General features: G+C 36.0%; 3 protein-coding genes and 1 long non-coding RNA gene across 5 annotated transcripts; 2 read left to right on the plus strand and 2 right to left on the minus strand.

Moving 5' to 3' along the window:
- Positions 1-2,368: 2,368 nt before the first annotated feature.
- On the plus strand, positions 2,369-7,174 carry LOC103839158 (probable LRR receptor-like serine/threonine-protein kinase At3g47570). The gene is made up of 2 exons (XM_009115644.3): positions 2,369-6,550; positions 6,646-7,174. The coding sequence occupies exons 1-2, from the start codon at positions 3,820-3,822 to the stop codon at positions 7,005-7,007; spliced, it is 3,093 nt and encodes a 1,030-aa protein (XP_009113892.3). The 5' UTR covers positions 2,369-3,819; the 3' UTR covers positions 7,008-7,174.
- LOC103839159 (copper-transporting ATPase RAN1) lies at positions 7,143-12,681 on the minus strand. The gene is made up of 9 exons (XM_009115645.3): positions 11,619-12,681; positions 10,386-10,994; positions 9,702-10,131; positions 9,292-9,617; positions 9,154-9,212; positions 8,737-9,079; positions 8,427-8,609; positions 7,914-8,171; positions 7,143-7,812 (listed from the first exon to the last, which is right to left on the minus strand). The coding sequence occupies exons 1-9, from the start codon at positions 11,946-11,948 to the stop codon at positions 7,342-7,344; spliced, it is 3,009 nt and encodes a 1,002-aa protein (XP_009113893.1). The 5' UTR covers positions 11,949-12,681; the 3' UTR covers positions 7,143-7,341.
- Positions 12,682-12,930: 249 nt separating this feature from the next.
- Positions 12,931-22,503, minus strand: LOC103839156 (protein CHROMATIN REMODELING 4). 2 transcript variants are annotated; one of them, XM_009115643.3, is made up of 11 exons: positions 22,260-22,503; positions 21,302-21,705; positions 21,096-21,197; positions 20,305-20,985; positions 19,639-19,734; positions 16,931-19,543; positions 16,495-16,652; positions 16,236-16,350; positions 16,063-16,139; positions 15,220-15,754; positions 12,931-15,111 (listed from the first exon to the last, which is right to left on the minus strand). In XM_009115643.3, exons 2-11 carry the CDS (start codon positions 21,629-21,631, stop codon positions 13,153-13,155), a joined length of 6,666 nt encoding a protein of 2,221 aa, XP_009113891.1. In that variant the 5' UTR covers positions 21,632-21,705; positions 22,260-22,503; the 3' UTR covers positions 12,931-13,152. The 2 variants fall into 2 exon arrangements, with proteins under 2 accessions (XP_009113891.1, XP_009113890.1); XM_009115642.3 differs by having other exon boundaries at positions 20,305-20,988.
- LOC117127745 lies at positions 22,260-23,899 on the plus strand. Its single transcript, XR_004450729.1, has 2 exons — positions 22,260-22,398; positions 22,459-23,899. It is a non-coding gene; the product is annotated as an uncharacterized LOC117127745 (long non-coding RNA).
- The last annotated feature ends 1,522 nt before the right edge of the window (positions 23,900-25,421 follow it).

A 25,421-nucleotide genomic window follows, 5' to 3' on the forward strand; every position in this document is an offset into this window, starting at 1 on the left:
ACACCAAGCATGTTCCCAATCTACGTTGCACGGAAGCTTCATCGGAGGTCCGCTTCCCGCTTCGGAACCGGAATCATAATCGGAACCTTGTGGAAGCTTGCGGAATCTCGCTTCCAAAACGTTTCTAAAATATTATCTTTAAAAACCTGTTGGAAGCTTACGATTCCGTTTTGGAATCACGCTTCCGTTTAAAAAAAAATACAATGTATATCAATAAATATAAAACCATAGTTTTAATTTATATAAAATAAAAAATTAATAGTAATGAATATTGAGTTATAAATATACAAATATCAAAAATAATACTATAAATTATCTTTATACATTGAGATTTTTTATTAAAGATATAGCACATATTGAAACATATTGTGTCAATTATTTATGAAGTATTAAAAATAATTAATATAATATTTTTTGTAAACTTAATTTATGTGTATTTTACAGTTTTAATATAAAATCATTTCAAAATTATTATAAATGAATAAATGTTTTATTTCAAATTTAAATCATATAATATTTAGTCCTAATTTTTTTAAAAAAATTTACATATATATATATATTTATATATGGATATACGCTTCCAACACGTATCCGCTTCCTAATATTTTAAAAAATCTCGCTTCTGCGCTTCATTACGCTTCCGCTTCCACGTACCCGCTTTCGTTTCCATGTAACATAGTTCCCAATTCGTACTGACGCCTTACCCTCTGATTTATTTCTTCATAATAATTAAACCCACGATGCACGTTTTGACTAAAAAATGTTTGATTATCAAAGAGTACAACGGATTCTAGCTAGTGTTAACGGTGGCGGATCCAGACCAAATATTTGATGAGGGCACATAACTAATACATATATTAAATAATATTAAATTAATCATATAAAGTAAATAAATTATATTTAAAATATTATTGTAAACTATTAATCATTAATAATTAATTAAAAACTGCAAGAAAATAATAAAATTTAATTTTGTCCAACTCAGAACAGAATTTATAAAAAACATTTATAGAAAAATTTCTATGTAACTAATCACAATAGCATACTGTTACAATTAAAATTAATTTGAATATATATAAAAAGTGGTCTTAGTTGACAAAAAAATATAAAAAGTAGTCTTCAAATTTACACATATACATTATATCAATATCTTACAGAACTTGTTTATAATCAATTAATCATATCATAAAGAACTAAACACTAAAATATTAAATAACAACGAATTAATGGACTAATTAGATTTTTTTCTATTAGCAATTGCTAATGTCTATTATTAAAAGAATGGACTTAAAATGTGCCGAAAAGTTGAAATATAAAAATGAAATAAATATTATCAAAGAAAGTACTATTAAAATACATATAAAGAAAGACAAATATATGCTAACACAAAAATAATAATATTAACAGCAAAACAAAAGTAGGAAAAATCTCACTAAATAATCGCTGCGAAGAAAGATATTGGTGATGATTGGTTCGACTGTGGCTTAAAAAATTTAACTGTAGATGTTTAGCTGTAGATAAATTGGTTGTAGCTGTAAAGTTGTTACTGTAGACTTTTTCTGCAGAGACTTTTACTGTAGTTAAATTTGTTGTAGCTGTAAGTTATAGGCCGTAGATATTTTAAAATAAAATATATGAAATATGTGTTGTATATATATAATTATTATTTATATGAATTAAAATAATTTATATTAATATTTTTGTTTATAAATTATCAAAATTTGTTGTAATTTTAAAAGTGATTGTAAATAATATTTATATTATTTAAATATCTTAATAATTAAAAAACACTCAAATTCAAAATTAAAATATTTATAAAAGTTTTTATTATGATTATATAATTTATTTGATATTATAGATATCTTTTTTTACATTTTACAGATTCTACAGCTTATAAAAATATGATGTAGCATTTTTGCCTAAAATACATAATAAAAAGTTTTTCTTTATTTTTTTTGCTGTAGCTTTAAAAATAAAGCATGATTGGTAAAATTAAATAAAAACTTGATGTAGACATTAATTTTTAAAAGTAAAGCTAAAGAATAATTTATATTAATATTTTTGTTTATAAATTATCAAAATTTGTTGTAATTTTAAAAGTGATATGTAAATAATATTTATATTATTTAAATATCTTAATAATTAAAAAAACACTCAAATTCAAAATTAAAATATTTATAAAAGTTTTTATTATGATTATATAATTTATTTGATATTATAGATATCTTTTTTTACATTTTACAGATTCTACAGCTTATAAAAATATGATGTAGCATTTTTTCCTAAAATACATAATAAAAAGTTTTGCTTTATTTTTTTTGCTGTAGCTTTAAAAATAAAGCTAAAGCATGATTGGTAAAATTAAATAAAAACTTGATGTAGACATTAATTTTTAAAAGTAAAGCTAAAGCATGATTGGTAAAATTTAGTGATTTAAAAATAAATAAAGCTAAAGTATGGAGATAAAACCCAACCAATCACCCCCATTGTAATAGTAGACGTGTCAGATAAAACATTAACTGTATACACTTAAGAGTTAAGAGATAAAAATAAAACCAAGGAAAAAAAGTAACGCGAATGGCTTCGAACCATGTAATGAGTCAACGTAAGAGGGGACAGTTTTACCAACTGTTCCACAAAGATCAAAAGTAACAAAGGTAACTAAATAAAACTGAAAAAGTAGTAGGGGGCACGTGCCCCGTTCCAGGTACTGTAGATCCGCCCCTGTGTTAATTATTTACCTCTGTAGATGTTGGGTTATGTAAGTTGTTGCTTCTGAAATATTTTAAGCTGAGTATGTTAAATAGTTTGTGGATTCTAAATTTGGTGAAGAAAATGAAAAAGATAAAAAGGATTAGAGTTTGAAATTGATAATATCTTTTGGATTATAATTTAGAAAAATTCTCTACGATAGACATTTTTAGTTTAGTTTCACGGAAATAGCATTTAACGAAGAAAATGAGTAAAATAAGTTTTATTAAAAGAATCTTAGGGTTTACTAATATCGACTTAGAGTTTAGAATTAAATGCTGAGTTTTTGAGGATATGATTTTAAATTTTAAAATAAAAAAATAAATGTTAAAAATTTCAAAACAAAAAGAGACTATTTTAGTCATTTTCTTACTCGAGAGTTATTTTTGTGACAAAAACTTAAAAATTTATATTTGAGAGAATTGACCTCATATTTACTAGAATAGATAATTTTGTAATTTATACAAGGAAGCCATGCATTTTGATATGCTTGTTGATGTGCTTTATTCTTGTTCTTCTCTCTTATATTTTGTGTTCTTTCAATACTCTGCTGCGACTGAAAATGGCCGAACAGAATCATACTATTGAGCCATATACTGTATGTAAATGTTAGACAAAAGAAACTTCATTCTAAATGTTGCTCTGTTTGGTGATCTCACTGTGAGGTTATTATTTTTAGCAATTCCCATTGGAATATACCATCTGTTAACAAATCACATTCACATTCAATCATCAAATCAATCAAAATTCCCAAAATTCAATCCAAATCTAACAGACCCACAAATGGAAAAATGAACTTTTAAGCCACACAATTCATAAAGAGTTAGATTATCCGATTTATAGATCAATAACAAATTATTACTACTGATAAATGTGACTGTGAGTTTGTGCGTAGAGGGAAACCAGATATCTGACGCAACTAAAAGAAAACCCATCATACACGTCGAAATGATGTTATGGCTAGAGAAATGTTTTTTGTCTTCTAGATAATTAATTGACTACTTGACTTTTGAAAAGTCTTTGTAGTTTCCTTTTCGAGGTTAAGTTAAAAAGGCACAAGGCAAAAACATGTTTGATTTTGTAATTTGTTCTTCTCTTGGTATTCCTTCTCTGCAAAATATGAGAAGCATGAGACTCTTTCTTTTACTTTCTTTCACTGCGCTAATGTTAGTTGAAGCATACAAGTTTAATGATGAAACTGATAAGCAAGCACTGCTCGAGTTCAAGTCTAAAGTATCTGAAGGAAGAAGATCTGTCTTGTCCTCATGGAACAATTCATCCCCTCTCTGCAACTGGACAGGGGTTAAATGTGGCCGGAAACACAAAAGGGTTACTGGTTTGGACCTGGGAGGGCTGCAATTGGGTGGGACGATATCACCATCTATTGGTAATCTTTCGTTTCTCACATCACTTAATCTTGAAAATAACTCTTTTGGTGGAACCATCCCTCAAGAAGTGGGAAACTTGTTTAGAATTCAACACTTGCTTATGTCGTTAAATTTTCTGGAAGGAGGGATTCCAACAAGTCTTTATAACTGCTCTAGATTGTTCGAGTTTGAATTATTTTCAAATTCTTTTACACAAGATGTTCCTTCAGAGCTAGGTTCACTGACCAAACTTGCTTATTTAGAACTTGGTAAAAACAACCTAAAAGGAAAGATCCCTGCATCTCTAGGAAACTTGACATCCCTCAAGTATCTTAGCTTTGGAAGTAACTATATCAAAGGAGGAATCCCTAATGATATATCTCGATTGACCCAAGTACTGTATCTTGATTTATCTATGAACCACTTTTCTGGTGTTTTTCCTCCTGGAATTTACAATTTGTCATTACTTGAGTCTTTCAACATCTTTGGTAATGGTTTCTCTGGGAGCTTAAGGCCTGATTTTGGTAATTTACTACCAAACATTCGAGAGTTGTATGTGGGAAGTAATCATCTCACGGGACTCATTCCAACAACACTTCCCAATATCTCAAACCTTCAAATGTTGGGAATGGAATTTAATAGTCTCACAGGAAGTATTCCTTCCAGCTTTGGAAACGTACAATATTTGCAAACCTTAGAACTTAATAATAATTCTTTGGGAAGCTACTCAGCTGGAGATCTTGATTTTCTTGGTGCTTTAACCAACTGCACGCAACTAGATGTCTTAACTGTGTCAGAAAATGTGCTTGGGGGTATCTTGCCTACCTCTATTGCCAATATCTCCATATATGTTACGGAATTAAGCCTTGGGTGGAATCTCATCTCTGGAAGCATTCCGCATGACATTGGTAATATAATCAACTTACAAACACTTTTGTTGGCAAATAATCTACTGTCAGGAAGACTCCCAGCCTCTCTTGGGAAACTTTCAAATCTAGGCCTATTAAGTGTCTCTTCAAATAGAATGTCTGGAGAGATACCCTTTTCTATAGGAAATATCACCCGGTTAGAAAAACTTTATTTGGACAAGAATAGTTTTGAAGGAACCATTCCTCCGAGTCTTGGGAATTGTAGCTATATGCTTCGTTTAAGGATGGATCATAACACGTTGACTGGAACTATACCTCGAGAGATTATGCAAATTTCACCTCTTGTTTTTCTAACCATGTCAAACAATTATTTGACTGGCTCTTTACCAAAAGATGTTGGAAGCCTTGAACATCTTGGTACACTGTCTGTTGCATATAATAAATTATCAGGGGAACTGCCACAGACTTTGGGGAAGTGTCTCTTGATGGAACAACTTTATCTGCAAGTGAATTCTTTTGATGGAACCATTCCAGACATAAGTGGGTTGGTGGGTGTTAAAGAGGTTGATTTCTCCAACAATAATCTCTCCGGAAGTATACCAAGATATTTGGCAAACTTTAACTCGTTGGAGCATCTCAATCTATCTATTAACAACTTTGAGGGAAAAGTGCCAACAGAAGGAAAGTTCAAGAATGCTACTATTGTTTCAGTATTTGGAAACAAAAACCTATGTGGAGGCGTCTTGGAATTGAAACTAAGTTCATGCTTATCACAAGAACTTGAGAAAAGGGCGAAACACTCATCTCTTTCAAAAAAAGTTGTGATTGGAGTATGCATAGGTGGATCTATATTTATAATATTGTTCATAGCTTCAGTTTCTCTTTGTTGGTTCAAAAACAGAAAGAAGAACAAAACAAATGCAGCAACTCCGTCCACCTTTGGGACTTTCCTTGAACAAATAAGCTATGGAGATCTTCGAAACGCAACAGATGGTTTCTCTTCAAGTAGTTTGATTGGGTCAGGCAGCTTTGGTGCAGTGTTTAAAGCATTGCTTCCAGCACAAAACAAGGTTGTTGCAGTGAAAGTTTTAAACATGCAGCGACGTGGAGCAATGAAGAGCTTTATGGCAGAATGTGAATCCTTGAAAGACGTAAGGCATCGTAATCTTGTGAAACTGTTGACAGCTTGTTCAAGTATTGATTACCAAGGAAATCAATTCAGAGCTCTGATCTATGAGTTCATGCCAAATGGAAGCTTGGATATGTGGTTGCATCCGGAAGAAGTGGAAGAGATTCATAGGCCATCAAGAAATTTGACACTTCTTGAAAGGCTTCGCATAGCGATAGATGTTGCTTCTGTTCTGGATTATCTTCATGTTCATTGTCATGAAGCTATAGTTCATTGTGATCTTAAGCCAAGCAACGTCCTTCTAGACAATGATCTAACTGCGCATGTTAGTGACTTTGGTCTAGCTCGGATCCTCCTTAAATTGGACCAGGAATACTTTCTCAATCAACTCAGCTCTGCTGGAGTCAGAGGAACCATCGGCTATGCTGCACCAGGTAAAACTATTCCATGTCTGTAATGTTTTAATTATTAAAAAATATTATAAATTCCTTGATTGCTATTATTTTTGATTATATGAATTATGGTACAGAATATGGACTAGGAGGGCAGATATCAACACACGGAGATGTGTATAGCTTTGGGATTCTTGTTCTGGAAATGTTCAGTGGGAAACGACCAACCAATGAGGTGTTCGGAGAAAACTTTACCCTATGTAGCTATGTCAAATCTGCATTGCCAGAGCGAGTATTGGAAGTTGCAGATGAATTTATTCTTCACAGCGGCCTTAGAATCGGCTTCCCTGCAGCCAAGTGCTTGACACTGGTTTTTGAGGTGGGACTGAGGTGTTGTGAAGAATCTCCAATGAGCCGGTTGGCAATGAGTGAGGCTGTAAAAGAATTGATCTCAATCAGAGAGAGTTTCTTCAGATCCAGAAGAAGAGCTGGGCGTTGAGGTGTTTGTCCTTCCCTCCACAAACTTGAAGACTTATTTGATATAATTGTCTTATGCATATTATGCTTGAAGGTTTTGAATGTATGCTATCTTGCTGTGTAATTTGCTGACAGTGGACGAATGTTGTTTGACAAGTTTTTTTTTTTTTTTAAATTTCTTGCATTTCACATTCAGCTGTGTTTCAAAATACAAAGTAAAGAACCGTATTTTTACAACAAAGGCCGAGACATTCTCTTAAATACAGATAAGAACCATCTCAAGACCAATATATTCGTGGTTACATGATTACAATAACAACCAAAATAAACAAAAACAAAAAGTAAATAAAAATTATTTACTCATTTGCCATAATAGTGTTAAGACTTGGCTTCTTGTATCTCCTAAGAAGCAAAGAAGAGCAAACTACACTAACCGAAGAGAGTGCCATGCATGCTCCGGCGGCCCATGGCGGCAGTTGCACTCGCAAAAGCGGGAAGAACACTCCTGCTGCTATCGGGATCGACACTACGTTGTAAGCCATGGCGAAAACGTAATTCATTCGGATTCTTGTTAAAGTTTTCCTTGAGAGATCGATGGCTATAATAACATCTTCCAAGTTGTTTCTCATCAGAACGTAATCCGCTGCTTCTATCGCTACATCAGTCCCCGCACCGATTGCCATTCCCACGTCAGCAGCGGCTAGAGCCGGCGAGTCATTGATTCCATCTCCAACCATCCCCACCGTGCTTCCGTCTTTTTGCAGTGAACGGACCACTTCTGCTTTCCCTGCTGGCATTACTTCCGCTCTCACGTCTTCGATACCAACCTACTCATGCCACATACAAAAAAAAAAGCTAACCGAGATATAAAACTACAATAACCAAACCAAACAGGAGCCAACCCACAAAGAAATGAAATGATTCTAACCTCTTTAGCCACTGCTCTTGCTGTTCTCCAGTTATCACCGGTAACCATTATGGATCGAACGCCCATTCTACGGAGAAGCTCCACGACCATAGGGGCTTCTCTCTTTAGTGGATCAGCGATTCCCATCACGCCAACTAGTTCGCTGTTATAGGCTACAATAACTCCCGTCCTTGCGCTTTCTTCAAGCTCCCCAACAAACTTGTCAACGTGGTCGGGGATGGTTATGGAGTTCTCCGACATAAGTTTACGGTTTCCCACCTAACCCAAGAAAAAATATTTTCTTTCAGTTAATTAACACATAAACAAAAGCAAAAGAATTTGAGCTCTTAGTCATGTACCTACATCTTATAGGACTTGGTCCAAACCATATATTATATCAACTTTTTTTTTTGGTGTTCCAGAAAAGGAAGTTGATATGATATATGGTTTAGACCAGTCCCATAAGATGTACATGACTAAAAGCTCAAAACCCTCCTACGCGTTAAAGAAAAAAATATCTCTATTAATCCAAACCAGAATCATCCTGTTGTTGACTAAGCACTGAATCCCTTTTCCGGGAAGAGCAGAGAAATCTGATGTATCGAGTAACCATCCAGAGTTTTGAGACTCTCTGCCGTCTTCAGCTGATTCATCAGTGGAGTGGAACTGGCTAGCGTAGTCCACTATAGCTTTTGCCAAGGGATGTTCACTGCTAGCCTAAGGAAATCAAGAGACACAAGTGAAATGATGTTAAATTGTTAATGAATAAAAGTCTCACGTAGTTGACGATGAAATTAACTATTCACTGAGAAACTAAGAAGCTAGTAAAGAAGATTTAACTTACCTCAGCAGAAGCAACAAGTGTAAGGAATTCTCCACGGTCCATCTCTGAGAACACTTTTGCGGTTGTAACGGTAGCTTTCCCTTGAGTTAAAGTGCCTGTTTTGTCAAAGATTATATATTTCAGTTTGTGAGCTTTCTCCAATGCATCACCTCCTTTGATCAGTACACCATTGGTTGCACCAACTCCTGTTGCCACCATAACAGCGGTGGGTGTTGCCAAGCCAAGTGCACAAGGACAAGCAATTACGACAACAGATATTGAGAACATAAGCGAGAACACAAAGTGAGTTCCGTTTTCCGGTATCCATTCTTCTGGGTAACCTCCAACAGCTCCAGCAATTGACCTACAAAATCATTTGATTCTAGAAATGAGAACAAACTAAGAGAGATTGGTAAAAGCTAAGGTACTGAATCTCACCATCCCACTAAGGTGATCAACGACAAAGTAACCACTACCGGAACAAAGATACTTGCAACCTACACATGAGAAAGACATAATATATTTTATGCTTGTTAATAATTATATCACAAACTAACAGATGACACAACTACTCACATAATCTGCAAATTGCTGGATAGGAGCTTTAGACATTTGTGCCGTCTCGACCAAACTTATGATCTGGCTTAGAACTGCATCAGATCCCACTTTTGTAGCTTTAATGTGAAGAGCACCATGCGTGTTAATAGTACCTCCGATTACTGGTGAACCAACCTCTTTAGAAACAGGAACTGATTCACCAGTCACCATACTTTCATTGACGTAACTTGAGCCCCACACAACAACACCATCTGCAGGGATCTTTCCACCAGGAACAACTTTTAATGAATCACCAGGCTGAATCAGCAATGCATCTATCTCCCTTTCCCCTACAAACTTCTCTCCTATAAAATAGAAGAAATAAATGGAAATAAACATTAAAAAGTTAAATACTAAGTAAAGATAGGATTAGGACACGTAAATACTACCTTTGCCTTCAATTAGTAAAACCGCTGTTGCTGGAGTAAGTTGTACTAGTTTCTTCATAGCATCTGAAGTTTTCCCCTTTGCAAGAGATTCCAGATACTTTCCAAGTAAGACAAATGTAATCAACATAGCGCTTGCGTCAAAGTACGTTGGTGACCAAAACCCAGTGACCGCACCATATAAAAGAGCCCCAACAGAGTAGAAGTATGACGCGGACGTGCCCAGAGCGACCAGCACATCCATGTTAGTTGAACCATTTCGAAGAGCTCTCCATGCAGCAACGTAGAAGCGCTTACCAATAACAAACTGAATAATACTTACCAAGCCCCATTTAAACCAATCACTCATCATGAAAGGTCCACATCTCCATACCAGTACGTTATTCAAAGCAGCAATGTAGGGGCAGATTACTTGGATACAGAAGAGAGGAATCTGGATCAAAAAAAAATTGTATTAAATGACATAAGATAACAGATTTAAGACCAGTAAATTCCCGGACCGGCTCTAAGATTTTGGGTCCATAAACATTTACTAAAAACTTTAATAAAAAAAATTATATAATTTAGAGGGTTATATCTATGTATATAAAATTTAAAATAAGTGGATGTTTTACTAAATTTTTGTCCAAATCCGGTCTTAGTGAATGCATCATAAATGGTGTGTCCATTAGCATATAAAAAACTCACAGCAAGAGAAAGACTGCAGATAAAACGACGAAACATTTTCGAAGCCTCTCCAGTATCTTTGGAAGTCAACCTTTCATAAGGGCTCATGACACGCAACTTGAACTTCCCGTAACCTTCTCCTTCAATATCATCAACCAACGTTCTCGAATTCACAACTTCCGGATCAAACACCACATCAAGCTCTCCTGATAAACTGTCAACGCGAAACTGTCTAACCCCGTTCAATCTGGTAAGTATACCTTCAAGAACCTGAGCGTCAAGCTCGTTTAGCACACCATCAACTCTTAAAAGGAGTTTGTCCTGCTGATTGCTCTGCACAAGGGACCCCTCGAAGCCAGCATCTTCGATCGCGGTTATAATATCATCTTTGTTGATTAGGTTAGGATCGTACTCAACTTCTCCTAACGATGTAGCTAAAGCAACCACTGCTCTTTTAACGCCAGGAAGGTCTTTTAGAATGCCTTCAACTGAGTTAACACAAGCTGCGCATGTCATGCCTCCAATAGTAAACTGTCCCACTAAAGTTGTCTTCGTCCCGGCAGTAACAGGATCTGCTAGAATCTCTGCCTCAAATCCGGCATCCTCTATAGCCTCTTTAATGTCCTCTTCCTACAACAGAAAAATAAAATAAAGATGAAATCGTCGAGAAATAAACAAAAATGAAAACTATTAATTAAAAGAATAGGCATGGGCTTCAGGTTGTTGGAGTTTGGATTGAGTTTTTGGGTTTTTGGATTTCGGATTTAGTCTCTAAGCCTTTTCGGATTATGTATATGTTCAGGTCAGATTTGGTTAAATTTAGTTAGATGTTATACTTCAGTAAAATATATATATTGGTTCTAATTTTTTATGAGCTCGGTTAATAATACTTATTTTCTGATATTTTTAAATAAACTATCAAAATAATATTAAACTAAGTATTTAAATTATTTATTTAGAATTTGAATTTTTCGTATACTAGTTCAAATATTTCGATTTGCTATTTTAAGTTTTTCTAATATTCGAGTGTTTTGAATGTCCCCTTTCAACTTTGAGTTGGGTTCAATAATATCCATATCCGAAATACCTTCTTACAAAATCTATTAATGTATTTTATAGATCTCAAATACGAAGTTAGGTTCAGGGTTCTGTTTGGATTTTGGGTTCACTTAAAAAGTGTTCATGCCTAAGAATGGAAACGATTAATATTTTTTTTTGACAAGAACTAAAACAATTAATTAAAAAGAGAGAAACCTTGATTAAATTAGGGTCGAAAACGACGTCGGCCCTGTTCTGTAGTAAAGCGACAGAGGCTTTGAAGACACCATTAACGCTCATCAAAGCTCCTTCGACGGCATTAGAACAAGCAGCACAAGTCATACCGGTTATTCCGACCTGAATCTTCTTCAAAACGGAATCTCCGCTTCCACCCTCTATCTTACTCAGAAAATGAGCGTTCTCTTCGTCGTCATCATAGGAATCAAGAAGACGAACTCCCTCCATCTCTTCGTTCTCCGCATCCGAAGAACCAAGGCTGTGTCCGGTGATCCGTGTAAGCTGTATATCTCGTCTACTCGGCGCCATTTTTACGTTTGTGAGATTCCGACGTCAAGCAGACGGAGAAAATGGATCAAATTGATGAAGAAGGTGAAAGAGGAGAGAACTTCTTCCACGATTGATGTTTGAATTTCTGAGACTCATTTGTTTTCTTTTAAAGTATAAAAAAAATAGTATTACTTTTTTGTGAGATGGAGAAAAAAAACAATCTATTTTTTTACTGGCAGAATCTATTTACCCAAGTGATATATATAGGATACCTTTTTGGTTTCGAGGAAAAATAAGGAAAATGAAGTGACGCACTCTACGATTGGGCTAAGACGGCTTTAATGTTTACATACCATTCTTATGATATATTCATAACTTTTGAACTATATATTATCACGAGAAGAGGACATCCTATTTTGTTATTATAAATGAATTCAGGTTATATGACTATGGAGTAATCATAGTTTCGTAAAAGCCGGATAAAACGAAGTTAATCTGATTTTATTTGTTTTATAGGATTAATTTGAGTTATTTACTTCGTATGGACAATTGATGAATGATGATGACTTGCACAACTTTGGGAGGTTTCTCACATGAGCGAATGTTTTAATTGTGGAAACGTGTAGTTGACGGCAACCCTAAACTAAACGCAAACAATGAGAAGAAAAGTGAAGTCGTTGAATCTGGCCAGAGGTAATTTTGTAATTCTGAGACCAATGATATTTAGTTGAACATAACTTCAGCCGGACTAAGGAGAGTTGGTTAGTGTTTGGGTGTCAATTTCTAAAGCATTTTAAATGTCAGAAGAGAATGGAACTTGCTAGACTGTTCAGAGTCTTTCAAACTTCTTTTCCCATAATGAATGCATCGTCCACCCTGTCTGTAGAAAATCCAGAGCAATACAACTGACGACTGATTGATATCGGTATTTAATAGTTCGGTAAGGCATACATGGCCAATATTAAGACGATTTTCTAACTGAAGCATTCTACAATCTACATTTTCTGGTATTACACAATCCAAACAAACCAGTTAGATCATTATAAAATAAGCTTCGTCATTCTCTTACACATGTTTTACAATCGAGAAGAATTTAAAAAGATAAAAATGGTAAAAGTCCCAGTACATATACTGCTTCTTCACTGAGTTGCGTCATACCTACAAAACTTAATAGCCATTTAGTACCCACTTTGATCGCAAGGACCTAAACAAAGCAACACTGGTATATTTTCAATTGTAGACTTCAATCGTCACCTGGAGAAATATCAATCACCATCTTTATGGATTCTTCATTATCTTCTTGTTCTGTGTCGGTGTTTGGAGTTTCAGCCTCTGTGGGCTCACATTGCTTGTTTGAGGCATTCTCAGACTGTTGGTTCTCTTGCTTCACGTCCAAATGCTTATCGTCTGAATGAATCATAAGTTGATCAGCCTCATTTTTCTCACAAGTTTCTAAATCTGAGTCTCCATCCTCGTTGGTAGATTTAGGTTCAGAGATTTTGTGCTCTGGCGATACAGATCTTGACGTACCAGTGACTTCCTCTAGACTTGGCTTTGGTACTTCAGATGGTTCTGCTGCTACCACATAATCTTCTTGAGGAGCTTGAACTCTGATTGGCTCGGAGGAAGATGGTTCTGTGATGTTTAGGTTCTGATGTGGCAAATTGGCTTGAGAGGACCCAGAAGGTTCACCTGACAGCGATGGTGGAAGCAAAGGAGGAGTTGGTGGATTGCCTTGAGAGCTGCTTTCTGCTACATTGTGGCTGCTACTAGCAATGCCTGTAGTCATTTGGCTTGATGGACGTGATTTACGTTTCTTTTTCTTTCTCAGACTGTGTCTTGGATCTCTTGGAACAGGAGGTGGCGGCTCTGGTATCACAAACGGTGGAATGGTAGTAGAATCTTTACCATATAAAACTCGGACTGATTGAGCTATAGCTGAGACGGTTGGAGGTAAGGTGGGTGGTTCAGGTGACTTTGCAGCGGGAACAGTCACAGCATCCCGTAACCAATGAGGTAACTTGTTCTCTGAAGAGCTAGTACCTCCCAATACGTCTTTCCCCATCGGATTGGAGAGATTCATCACTCGGTTTGGATCAAGGAGAGATGGATTGGCTGATCTTCCCAAGAACACATTGTTGCTTGAATCAAGCATTGGAGGTAACTGCATATCTAGAAACAAAGGCAGTTTTCCGCGCTTAATGGCATCACGTCTTTCATCAGTTCTCTGTGTGTTTAAGGAGCTTAAACTATCCAAACCCAGCGAACCTAAGTTTCCCATTCCAAGAGAGTTGAGTGGAAAAGGCTTGTCACTGGGAGTATTTGATGGTCCAGCAGAAGGATCACCAGAAAGGTCCAGAGGAGGAAAAGGCTCACTTCGCAATCCCAAGTGATTAGAGGACTCAAACAACGGAAGGGTAGATGCTAGATCGTTGAATCCGAGCTTTATGTCTGTGAGGTGGGACTGGAACCTTGGAGGAGTAGCATATTTAGTTCCATGTAAAGCCCGGTTCATTATACCTTGAGGAAGACCAGGAAACAAGGGAGTTTTGGTGGACTTATCTGTCCTGCTTGACTTAGATGGAAGAGAAGAAAGACTATCCAAGAATTTACGTTGCTCTTCTTCCCACCTCGCTGCCAAGTACTCTGGAGATTTGAATTTGGAAAATTTTAGCCTTGGATCTCTGAGAATTGTCTCCCAGTTTCCATACCCATGTCTGCGAATCCCAATCCAGAGAGAATCTAGTTCATCCTCGGACCATGCGTCTACTCTTGTTTTCTTTTTCTGCAAGTGCCCAAGTCCAGAGCCTGTTCTCAGCATTATGTTCTCAAGAACCTTTCGATGGTTCTCCGGAATAGATGAAAGAGCTGATGAAAACTGATCCAAACCCAGAGGCGGTAACTCCTCTTGTTGGCTGAACACAGGTGGGTCCACAGGAGGGACTTTCATATTTGGTAGAAACGGCATCGGTGGCATGGAAAATAGGTCTTGCATAGAATGACCACTTCCTTCAAATCTTTTCCTCAGAGAAAGATTAGCCATGATTTCCTGATGCGAAGTTCCCATGTTTCTCTGCTGAAATGGAAATCGAGGAAGCAGCTTATCATCAAATGGTAGGTTAAGTAGCGGAAACTTCTCCTGGAACTCAGCCAAAGCAGCACCAGAACTTCGGGGACGCTCAAAATCCCCTGACGGAGGAAACTGCAATGTGCATATAAGATTTAACACAGATATAAGTATACGTTTATTTTTTATGCGTGTGTGTATGGGAAGTAGATGTGTTAGGAGGTAGAGGAGAGAGGGAAATACCGGACGAACTGGAAGCCAACCATCCATATTACTAAGAGGCTGCTGAGAAGGTTCCTCCTTTACATTATGTGGTTTTAGATTACCCATAGAAGGCTCCTGGTTGTTTACTTCCCTCTCAACCGAACCCGATCTTTGGGGTAGACTGAAAGGAAAATGAGGTCCTGGTATGGTCCTGTTCTGTCTACTACTTGGACGAGAATAATTTCTCCGGGAGGGTTCTGGTTGCGTAAAATTAGGAGCACACAGTCCAAGAACCGGCAGGTTGTTTGGGGGTAAAGATGGTGGACATTCTGCGCCATTAAGATGTTGACTTGGAAGATCTGGTGTAGGATCTGAAGAACCGTCTAGCCTTAGCGGTCTGGATTTTCTTTTCTGTGCATCACATTGTTGGCTATCGTCCACGTCCATCATTACAGGGCTTTCTTCGTCTTGATTAGCTGCTTCAGTTACCTGATCCACATTGCCATTAGGAATTGAGTCTTCAACAGCATTCCTTTTTGCAAGCCGATTTTTTTGCCTTTCTCGCAGCTTTGTGCTGTTTTGCAGAAAACAAAGATACCGTTATTCCAGATCTTGAAAAAAAGCATGAAAAGGAGTTACAGAGCAGCAACTTAATATGAAAAATCCAATATCCTCTAAACAAATTATACGCAAATTGATACTGCTACAGAATCTTATTTCATCTTCCCATCAGGAGAAATCAGAATCTCAGTCTATGCAAAAAAATATCTGGAAAGGAGGCATGATTTTATCTAAAACTTGCAAATGGAGCAAAATTTTACAATTCACTATTATCAACCTAGCAAATGGCAAACAACCAATAGATTTAGAACTTAAACTTACAACTTGTCTTTTAGGGCTCGGCCTGCAGGTGTATATTCCTTTTTAAGTTCTGGTTCTTTCTCATCTTCACCGCCATCCTGCAATAGTTATATGATAGGAAAACTAGTAACTGACATGGCAAAGGTATTCATAGCCACAAAAAGATGCTCTTGTCTGTAGAGTAAAACCGTTACCTCGACTACAGCTCCACTGGTATTTGGGGCATATGCTTCCCTGTATGAAACAGCCTTTCTCAAACGTTTTCCTCTACCAAGCGTTGCTTCTTCCTCGCTCTGATATCTCTTCCATCTATAAGTACAATTGTCAGTATGAAAATCAGCAAATAAGTAATAACAAGTAGTGAAAGCAAGAACATAAGCTGCGAATTTCGTTTAGACTGAAGCAAATAAACATAGGCAAGTAGCTGAACTAAGAGTAAGAGGGAAGCCGAACCTCATACGCAGAAGCCTGTCCCAGTCATTTTCTTCCGTAAAAGTAACTACATCATCATCTTTCCTTTCTGAACTATGTTCATCAGTATCATCAGCCACCAGAGGAGGTGATTCGGCTCCAACTTGTTCTTCAGCTGTTTCCTCATTCCATTCCACAGGCTGATTAAGAAGAAATATATAAACCATCGACAACAGAAGCAATATAATTATCATTGTGGACAAAAAACATAATAACGAATTCAACTATGTATCTTAAAGCAACCAAAAGTATTCTTCAGGTAAAACAATGGTCATTTCAGTTAATAAGCTACCAATTTCAGATGGAATTTTTTCTGCAACATGAGCACAAAATTCAAAAGAAAATCTTGCATCTAGAAACCATATTATAGCAGTGCATATGAACATGTCATTTAGCAAGACAAAACATGATTTCTCACCTTTACGGAGCCGAGCATATCATTCTCCAACTCGGTATCAGCGCCATCTGTGGAGGGTGATTGAATATTTGTCCGATCAAGCAGCTTCATTATTGCAGTCTCGTCCCAAACAATCTTCCCATTTCCATCTGTACATTTGTCCTGGTAAACATCTCCGAGGCCACCACCCTTTTTCCGGCTCTTGCTTTCTAAATCCATGATTACATCTAAGTTGCCATTACTTTCAGATGTATCTTTCTTGTTCGCACCAGCAGAGTCATTGAAAAGTTCTTCAGTCCCCCAGCGCAGGATATCTTCAAATTCCTTCTGAGATCCGGACTTGTTTACAAATAGCTGATCGAGCATCAATTTCTTCTTGGCCAGCTGCAGAATACGCTCTTCTACACTGGCACGGACGACAAGTCTATAAACCAGAAGTTGTTTGGATTGTCCAATTCGATGAGCTCTATTCATGGCTTGAATATCAGCATGGGGGTTGAAATCAGAGTCATAGATAATGACAGTATCAGCTGTCGCCAGATTGATACCAAGACCACATGCACGTGTAGATAACAGAAAAACAAACCGATTTTTGTCTTGGTTGAAACGTGCAATAGCTGCTTGACGATCAGCAACAGCAACAGAACCATCCACCCTTTCAAATGTTTTAGGCCCAAATTCTACATTCAAGTAGTCCTCCAGAATGTCTAAAAGCTTTGTCATCTGTGAAAATATCAGAACTCTGTGGCCTTCCTTATGAAGCACCTTGAGCATGGAGTGCAACAGAGTCAACTTAGCTGATGCTTTTATTCTCATATCATGAAGAAACTCCAAAGACCCAGACTCAGGCTCCGTGCCTGGTATCAGATATGGGTGATTGCACACCTTTCTCAACTGCATCACTATGTTCAACATTGATTGTTGTGCTACCCCTTTCCCGATATTTCGTAGTATCTGATAGTTCTTAGTTAACATTGCACGATAATATTCAGCCTGGATTGATGACAACTCAACAGGGACCATCCTCTCTGTCTTTGGAGGAATATTCTGCATGGCATCTTTTTTAAGCCGTCGAAGCATATGAGGAGCAACAAGTTTCTTCAGTTCCTCTACTTTCTCAGCACTTGTCAGATCATGAAACTTCTCCTCAAAAGAAGACAAAGAAGGGAATGAAGATGGTTGCAAGAAGTTGAGCAGATTATACATCTCACCAATGTTATTTTGAAGAGGGGTCCCAGTCAAAAGTACACGGTGTTGAAAAGAGAATGTGTTGAGCAAGCTAAACAGCTTACTTTCTGAATTCTTTAGACGATGCCCTTCATCAACCACAAGAACTTCCCATGGAACTCCACGCAAATGAGATGAGTCGGCCAGAACCATTTCATAAGTAGTTAAGAGGACATTAAATTTGTAGGGCTTCATCTTCTTGGTCGTCTCAGTAGAGCTCTTAGCATGCCACTCAAACTCTCGAATTATGGCTCTGGCTTTTGCGCCACCGTGATATTCCACAACATTAAGGAGTGGAGCCCAAAGAGAAAACTCGGATAGCCAGTTCGGCATTGTTGAAAGTGGAACCAAAACCAAACAAGGTCTTGCAACTCCAAATTCAAAATAAAGTGAGGAGAGAAACGCACTGGCGGACACTGTTTTTCCAAGCCCCATCTCATCAGCAAGTATTACATTTTTCGATTTATGCCAGCATCTACGCAACCAATTCAGGGCCTCAAGCTGATGCGGAAATAGGGCGCCTCCCCTGAGTTCTGAAGGCTGTTCTGTGAGGGTAATGACTTCACTTTGCTGACCTTCACCTCTTGTCCTTGGGGAAATACCCTTACTTATATCCCTTTCCAATGTCTTCCGCTCATACTTCTGAAAGAGATCCATCAAATGGGGTGATTCCTTAATAATAGGCTCCTCCAAGCTCTCCCATGTGCATTCATCATAAGCTAGACCAGTCCATTTTACATAAGCTTCTTGATGACCTTCTTTTGAAACCCGGAGAGCAATTATTCGCTGAGGCTGCTTCCATTTATCTTCACAGATATTTATAACAGCTGTTCCGTACTTTGATTTGTAGTTTTCTAGTTTTCTTCTAGCGAGACTTTTGAGGTCCGCCTCAGAAATCCAACTGTTATGGATATTAGATTTTCCCACCCATTTAACAAGAAACTCATATGAAACAGTTTCTCCAATAAGATCTGCAGCTTTAGCGGCAACAGGCTCCTCAACTTCTTCCCCTGCCACAGGGATCTTTCCCCCCATTTCGTGATGTGCATCAACAGAGACAGGTGCTTCACTAGCTTTTTTATCTTCATTATCCACATGTCTACTAACTGTGGCATCAAAAGTGTCTTCTGAAACCATATCTTCTTTCTCATCAACCAAACACTCAGTACCTACAGCAGATTCATCCATATCTCTATCCTTCAGACGTGAATTTCTGGAACTTTTACCTGTCTCAGAAGAGGAATCTGTTCTGTCCTCGGTAACCACTGTATCAGCATTAGTATCTTTCACTGTGCTATCTCGCTGGTCATTATCTTGTAAATTATCAGAACATAAGTCATCTGAAAGAGCACCATACAGCGAGGTCTTATTAGGATCTTGGACTCGGCATCCTAAAACACGATCCACCTGATAGGAACCACAAACAAAAAGAAATCAATATTAACAACCATGAGTAACACAGCAAGAAAATTTCTGATGGCAGTGACACAAGGATTGATTACCTGTAGATTTGTAGGAGGAATAGAGTTTTTGACATCCAAATAACTAGAAGATTTATCTGCGTCACGTATTGCACGACGTTCCTCCTTGGAAAGCTTCTGCATTATTAACACATATAATTGGATAAGAACATATACTAAATGAAAAAGATGATACAAGATCAACTGCGAAAAAAATGTAGCCAATAAGACAATTAAACAAGGTTCGTTAGATATCTCAACTGTATTTAAAATTGCTTTTAAGAATCCTAATGAATATACGACAAACTATTTCCAGTTGAAAAGAGATGGGCATGGAGACTAAAAAATATACAGATGTTAAAAAATGTTAAGCAGAACAAAAATGTCACGCTGATTAATAAGAAACTAGAATAATTATTCACAAGAGCACAATCTCCAGGACAGAACAGGAACATTATGTGCAGTATTGACCCAAGATACACTAATGCACAAGATATTCAACATTAAATACAGAAGGTCAGACAACAATTCTGAATTCGTAAACTTTATTAACGATATCTGATCTACGATCTCTAAAAATGTGATATCTTTTATGCTACAACACACTAGAGACAAACGCGTGGATGCAACATTTTAAGGTTTAATATATTCCCCAATATAAACACAGAAAGAATGTCTACAGAACGTACGATAATTAAGAAAACATACCTTCACTTTCTCTGGTACTTCCACCTTGGACTGAGTTTTGGACAAAGATTTTAAAGTCACTCGATTTTTCTTTTTCTTCTTCTTCTTCGAAGACTCCGATGTTTTGGTTTTCGGAGAACCCACTTTGGACAAACTTTTCTTTGTACGTTTCTTGTCAGCCTTGCACTCTTTAACAGTTTCCCCATCATTAGGTTCACGCTTCCGTTTTTTCCTTTTACCTTTTCCAGTCTCTGCTTCACCAATCGTATCGTTTACCACCATCTCACTGCAAGCATGTGGAACTCTCTCCACGGGTGCTTCATGACTTTTTCCGGTATTTGATAGTTTAGATTCGGGGAGATCTTCGGAGGAGGGCGGATATGCAGTGGGTATGACAGGTGAATCGGGTTGGTCATCCGCAGATACATGACCAAGCTCAGCAGAACACCCATCCATCACTTCCTTTCCTATGGATTTGCTCTCCCCAGCCGAAATACTTTTTCCTTTCTCTGAAGATGGTTCTCCAGAAACAAGAGAACTGCAATATATCTGTGAAGCTCTCTCGCTCTTTGGCCTGTCTTGTGAATTTCTTTTCGAGGTTTTTGTTCTTGCCCGCTTTGAAATGGCATCTAGACGTGTGGTAGGCTTTAGCGCACCGCTGTCTGGAGAACACTTTGGGCAGATCCACTTGCCATTTGGAATCCGCTAGAGGGAAAGAGATAAGGAGTAAGATAAGTTTTCCCAATTTGAGTATAGCGAATCTACGTCTACCATTCCGGAATGACAAATATACAGAAGGAAAATAGCTTTACCTTAAGAGGAGGAGTGAGGCAATCGGTATGATAGGTCCGAGGACAACTATCACAGCACAGCAAATCACCACCAAGGTCACAGATCACACATTCAAAATAATTCTGTAACCAGCAAAAAAAAAAGGAAGTCATTACTAGAACAACAAGCATATATAAAATACAGAGAAAATCTGAAACAAAACACTAGTAAGGGAAAATGAGGTTACCCCGTCATGTCCCTTCCTTTTAGAGGAATTTCCTTCAGGAGTCAAATCAACGCTAGGCTGCTGATTAGTTAGCTTATCAGAAGAAGTGTGTTCCGGAGAACCAAAAGCCAAAGAATTATTTTCAGGAAGGGACTGTCCCTTTCTTTTCGAGGTCCGTTCAGGAGTTGGACCAGCCTTAAGCTGATGCTTAGTTGGTTTATCAGGAGAATCAATAGCCGCCGCAGAAGAATCCTCTTTTTGGTCTAACGAATCCAGAATAGACGGAAGCTTTCTTCGTTTCTGCTTCATGACCCAATCTCTATCAAGCATTTCACTGCCAGAATCTGTCATATTCTACCTGTGGTTTCATAGCATCTGCCTCACATAGTAATGGACAGACCTTCATGAAGAACTTTGCTTCCACACTATAATTACAAAGAAAAAAAAACAAAAATGTTAGTCTAAGATCAAGAGAGAGAGAGACTGAAACAAAAAAATAGTGCCAAGGTAAAACAGAGTATCACTCAAATTAGTATTCATATAAAATGAAAAATGAAGAGCTGAACTCTTTCCTGATTCAAAAGGTTGTGCACATCAAACAGAAATAAAGAAGCTAAGAAAACTAAATGATATACGCACTAAACACGTTAGTGGTAGATTATAACATTATTTAACATACTCAATTACAACGGGTCATCATTAAAGATCGAAAACACAAACCTAGTAACGAATCTAAACATAGTTAAACGACTTGATCCCTCACTACTCAAAATGGCAATCACATTAAAGAGATCAAGCCAACCAAAATCACTGGAGAAAAAAAAGGTGAAGCAAAGCAAGTCACGAGCATCCTACGACACACATTGGCACAAACCAAAAGGGTTCATTGATGATAAACCCCAATTAAACCATAACCTCAGCAAATCAACATCGGAAAAATCACGGAATTGAAATCAACGACGAGGAGAAAAGAGCTTACGAATCTCGAATCGGGGGTGATAAGAAGTTAATTCAGATGATCGAAGGGCGACGGAAGCTAGGGATTGAGGTCGCGGAGAGGAAAGGGGGCGCTTCTAGGGCACGGCCTCGACAATAGAGAGAGAGAGAGAGAGAGAGAGGTTGCGATACGAAAGGAAAGGAAAGATAGAGACGCGACACGCGAAACGATAAATAAGTAGAGAGAGAGAGAAAGTCTAGAGAGAGAGAGAGGAAGGGGGGCCACATGATTCGGATTCGCCGGGCTCATAGGGGAACGGACTCTGACATGGCACGCACCTCACACGAGACACAACCGGAGACCTCACTGTCACCTATCTACACGCCACGTGTCCCTCTCTCTCTTTTTTTTTTTCTCTTTTGCTTTCTTCGTCCGTGTTTTGGTGTCACTACTGTGCAATCGGGTCCAAGTGAGCCAGCCATGGATCATTCTTTCCTTTACTTTTTTCAAAGTTGTTCACTAGAGATCTTCGGTTTCTACTTTTGATGTTTTAGTGTTTTTAAACTGTTTTTCGGTTTGTAGCTTGTTTATAGTTAAATTCGTTTTTTAGATACGACGAGCTTTATCTTTTATATATTGATTACATTACTTTTTAATTAAATAATGTTCAAAATGAAATCTTCTGTTTTTAATACGCCGCCGAAAACCATTCCCTAGAATCATTTTAACTAGAATTCAAAAAAAAATCGTTGGTAAATTTTTTCCGTTATCGTCTTTATTCTGGAAATAAAAAGAGTTAATGACAAATGTAAAATGGACCATCAGGTTTTTTGGGCTGCTTAGGTTACCTGTGTTGACCGTCATTTGGGACCCATTTTGAGGCCTTTGAAAGTTAGAACTGTCATATAAAATCTTTTTTCTTATAAATATACAGTGATTTTTACTTTGTTGGAGAAAAAACTAATTTTATTCGAACTGGGTGTTCTGTTTTGCATCTTGAGTATGAAAACTTATGACATAGTTTGATAGTCCAGTTGGTCGTTTTGTGATAATTAATTATAATAATATTTCACATATAAGTATAATTAGTTTTTTCTCTTTTGGTTATTTCACATATATTAATTAGAATAATATTTTACATAATAATTAAAAATATTATAGATATATATATATATATATGAAATTTAATGAGAAAATGTATAAGAGGAAATAAAATATCAATATATTCAAGAAGCACATGTATATGACCAGAAATAATTAATAGTTTGTGTGTTTAAGATACTTCATTCTACTTATTATCATAATTGAAGTAAAACAAACCTTGAATAATGTTTTAAAATTATATATGCATGAAAATTTTTTTGATGGTAGGATAAGTATATAATCTGAAATAAGAATAACAAACCATAAATTGTGAAAATTAACTTCATTTTAGAATGAGAGTAAACTAAACATTTTCAAATGCTCATTTAAAATTTAAGATGTTTTATATTGCTCACTAACCCGTAGTACTAATTTTCTAATAATTATGCATTACGAACGAGATATGCAGTATGTATGAAGCCACATGGATAAAAAACAATGAGAAATACGGTTAAATAAAATCAAAAAAAAACACACACACACATTAAAGAACTTAAGATGCGGAAGTGTTTCCATTAAACAAATCTTCTCTATTAAAAGAGAAGTACCATTTTTATCTACCATAAAAAAATCATACTAATTTTATTAGATCCATTTTATTAATTACATTTATTTAATTATTTACATTAATCTATTAAATATATAAAGATATTAATAATAAATAAATTTTAACTGTAAATTTAAATTTTATCTTTATTTATAACAAAATGTTGTTGAAAAAATCTAACAAAATCATTTTAAAAATTTAAAATATTTTATTTAAATTAATACCATTGATTAATTTCGTAATTAATAATATATACTATTATACATTAATTTAAATAATATTTTACTATAAAAAAAAATAAAAGTGTATGCTATTTTTCAAATTTTATAATTATATTCTATATTTTTTTATTAAAAGAAATACCATAAAAATTCATACTAGATCTATATCATCAATTACATCTATTTGATTATTTAAGTTAATATATTTAATATATAACATTTCTAAAAAATCTTATAAATTATATAGATATTAATAAATAAATTTTAACTGTAAATTTAAATTTTATTTTTACTTATAACAAAATATGTTGGAAAAAATCTAACAAAATCTTAATAAAATTTTAAAATATTTTTAAATTAATGCAGCGATTGATTTCATAATTAATAATAAAGTATTATTATACTCTATTTAGTTATAAAATTCCACAATATACTAAAATAAATAACATAGAAATATAAATTATGCTAAGAAAATATCAGTTCTATAATAACTAAATAAAATTTTAAAATGTGTTGTATTCAGTCTGTAAAAATTAGGAAAAAATAAAAGAGATTCTCAATTTGCTTATTTCATACTATGAATTTATTTTACCAAACTTGAAAATATATTAATATATAATAACAATTAATAATAAAGTAAAATGTATAAAACAAATCATTATACATTAATAATATCGAATAAGAAACATAACTAATAACATTATAGATTTACACAATATATAACACTAAAATGTAAATTATATCTTTGAAAGTTTTGCGAAGGTATCTGTTATATATTTATAAAATAAATATCTCCCCGCACGGATGTGCGGGTGAAAAATCTAGTAACAATTATAGGAATGAATGATAATAATTAAATAGATCACTTTCACAAAACATGTTTGAGAGCAAACAAAACCCAAAATATGTCAATCTCAAATTTAAGATTAGGTAAATATAATTTTCCGCAAGCGCGGATAAACCTCTGTTAAAATAATAAATTAACCAAGTTTTTTACTTGATTTTTAGGACAGGATTATCGGAGGAGGGGAAAGGAGGTGCTTAGTGGGTTTCTTAAGAAGGGGTCCACAAAAAAGCAAAAACCGGTTGCAGAATAGCCAGAATAAAAACCGTTATTCGATGGTTTCTTGCAATGTTCGCATGCCCCACTGATACGTGGCGGTCTGCGATTGATTGGTTTTTAATTTTTTTTTATTCAGACAAAAAAAAGACCATTTGGGTTTCACCTTTAATCATGGTCTTATCATTCTTGTAAACATCGCGAGCTTCTCTAAACTTGAGAATTCGCTTCCT

Source organism: Brassica rapa, chromosome A09 (genome assembly GCF_000309985.2).
Source record: "Brassica rapa cultivar Chiifu-401-42 chromosome A09, CAAS_Brap_v3.01, whole genome shotgun sequence".
Taxonomy (NCBI): domain Eukaryota; kingdom Viridiplantae; phylum Streptophyta; class Magnoliopsida; order Brassicales; family Brassicaceae; genus Brassica; species Brassica rapa.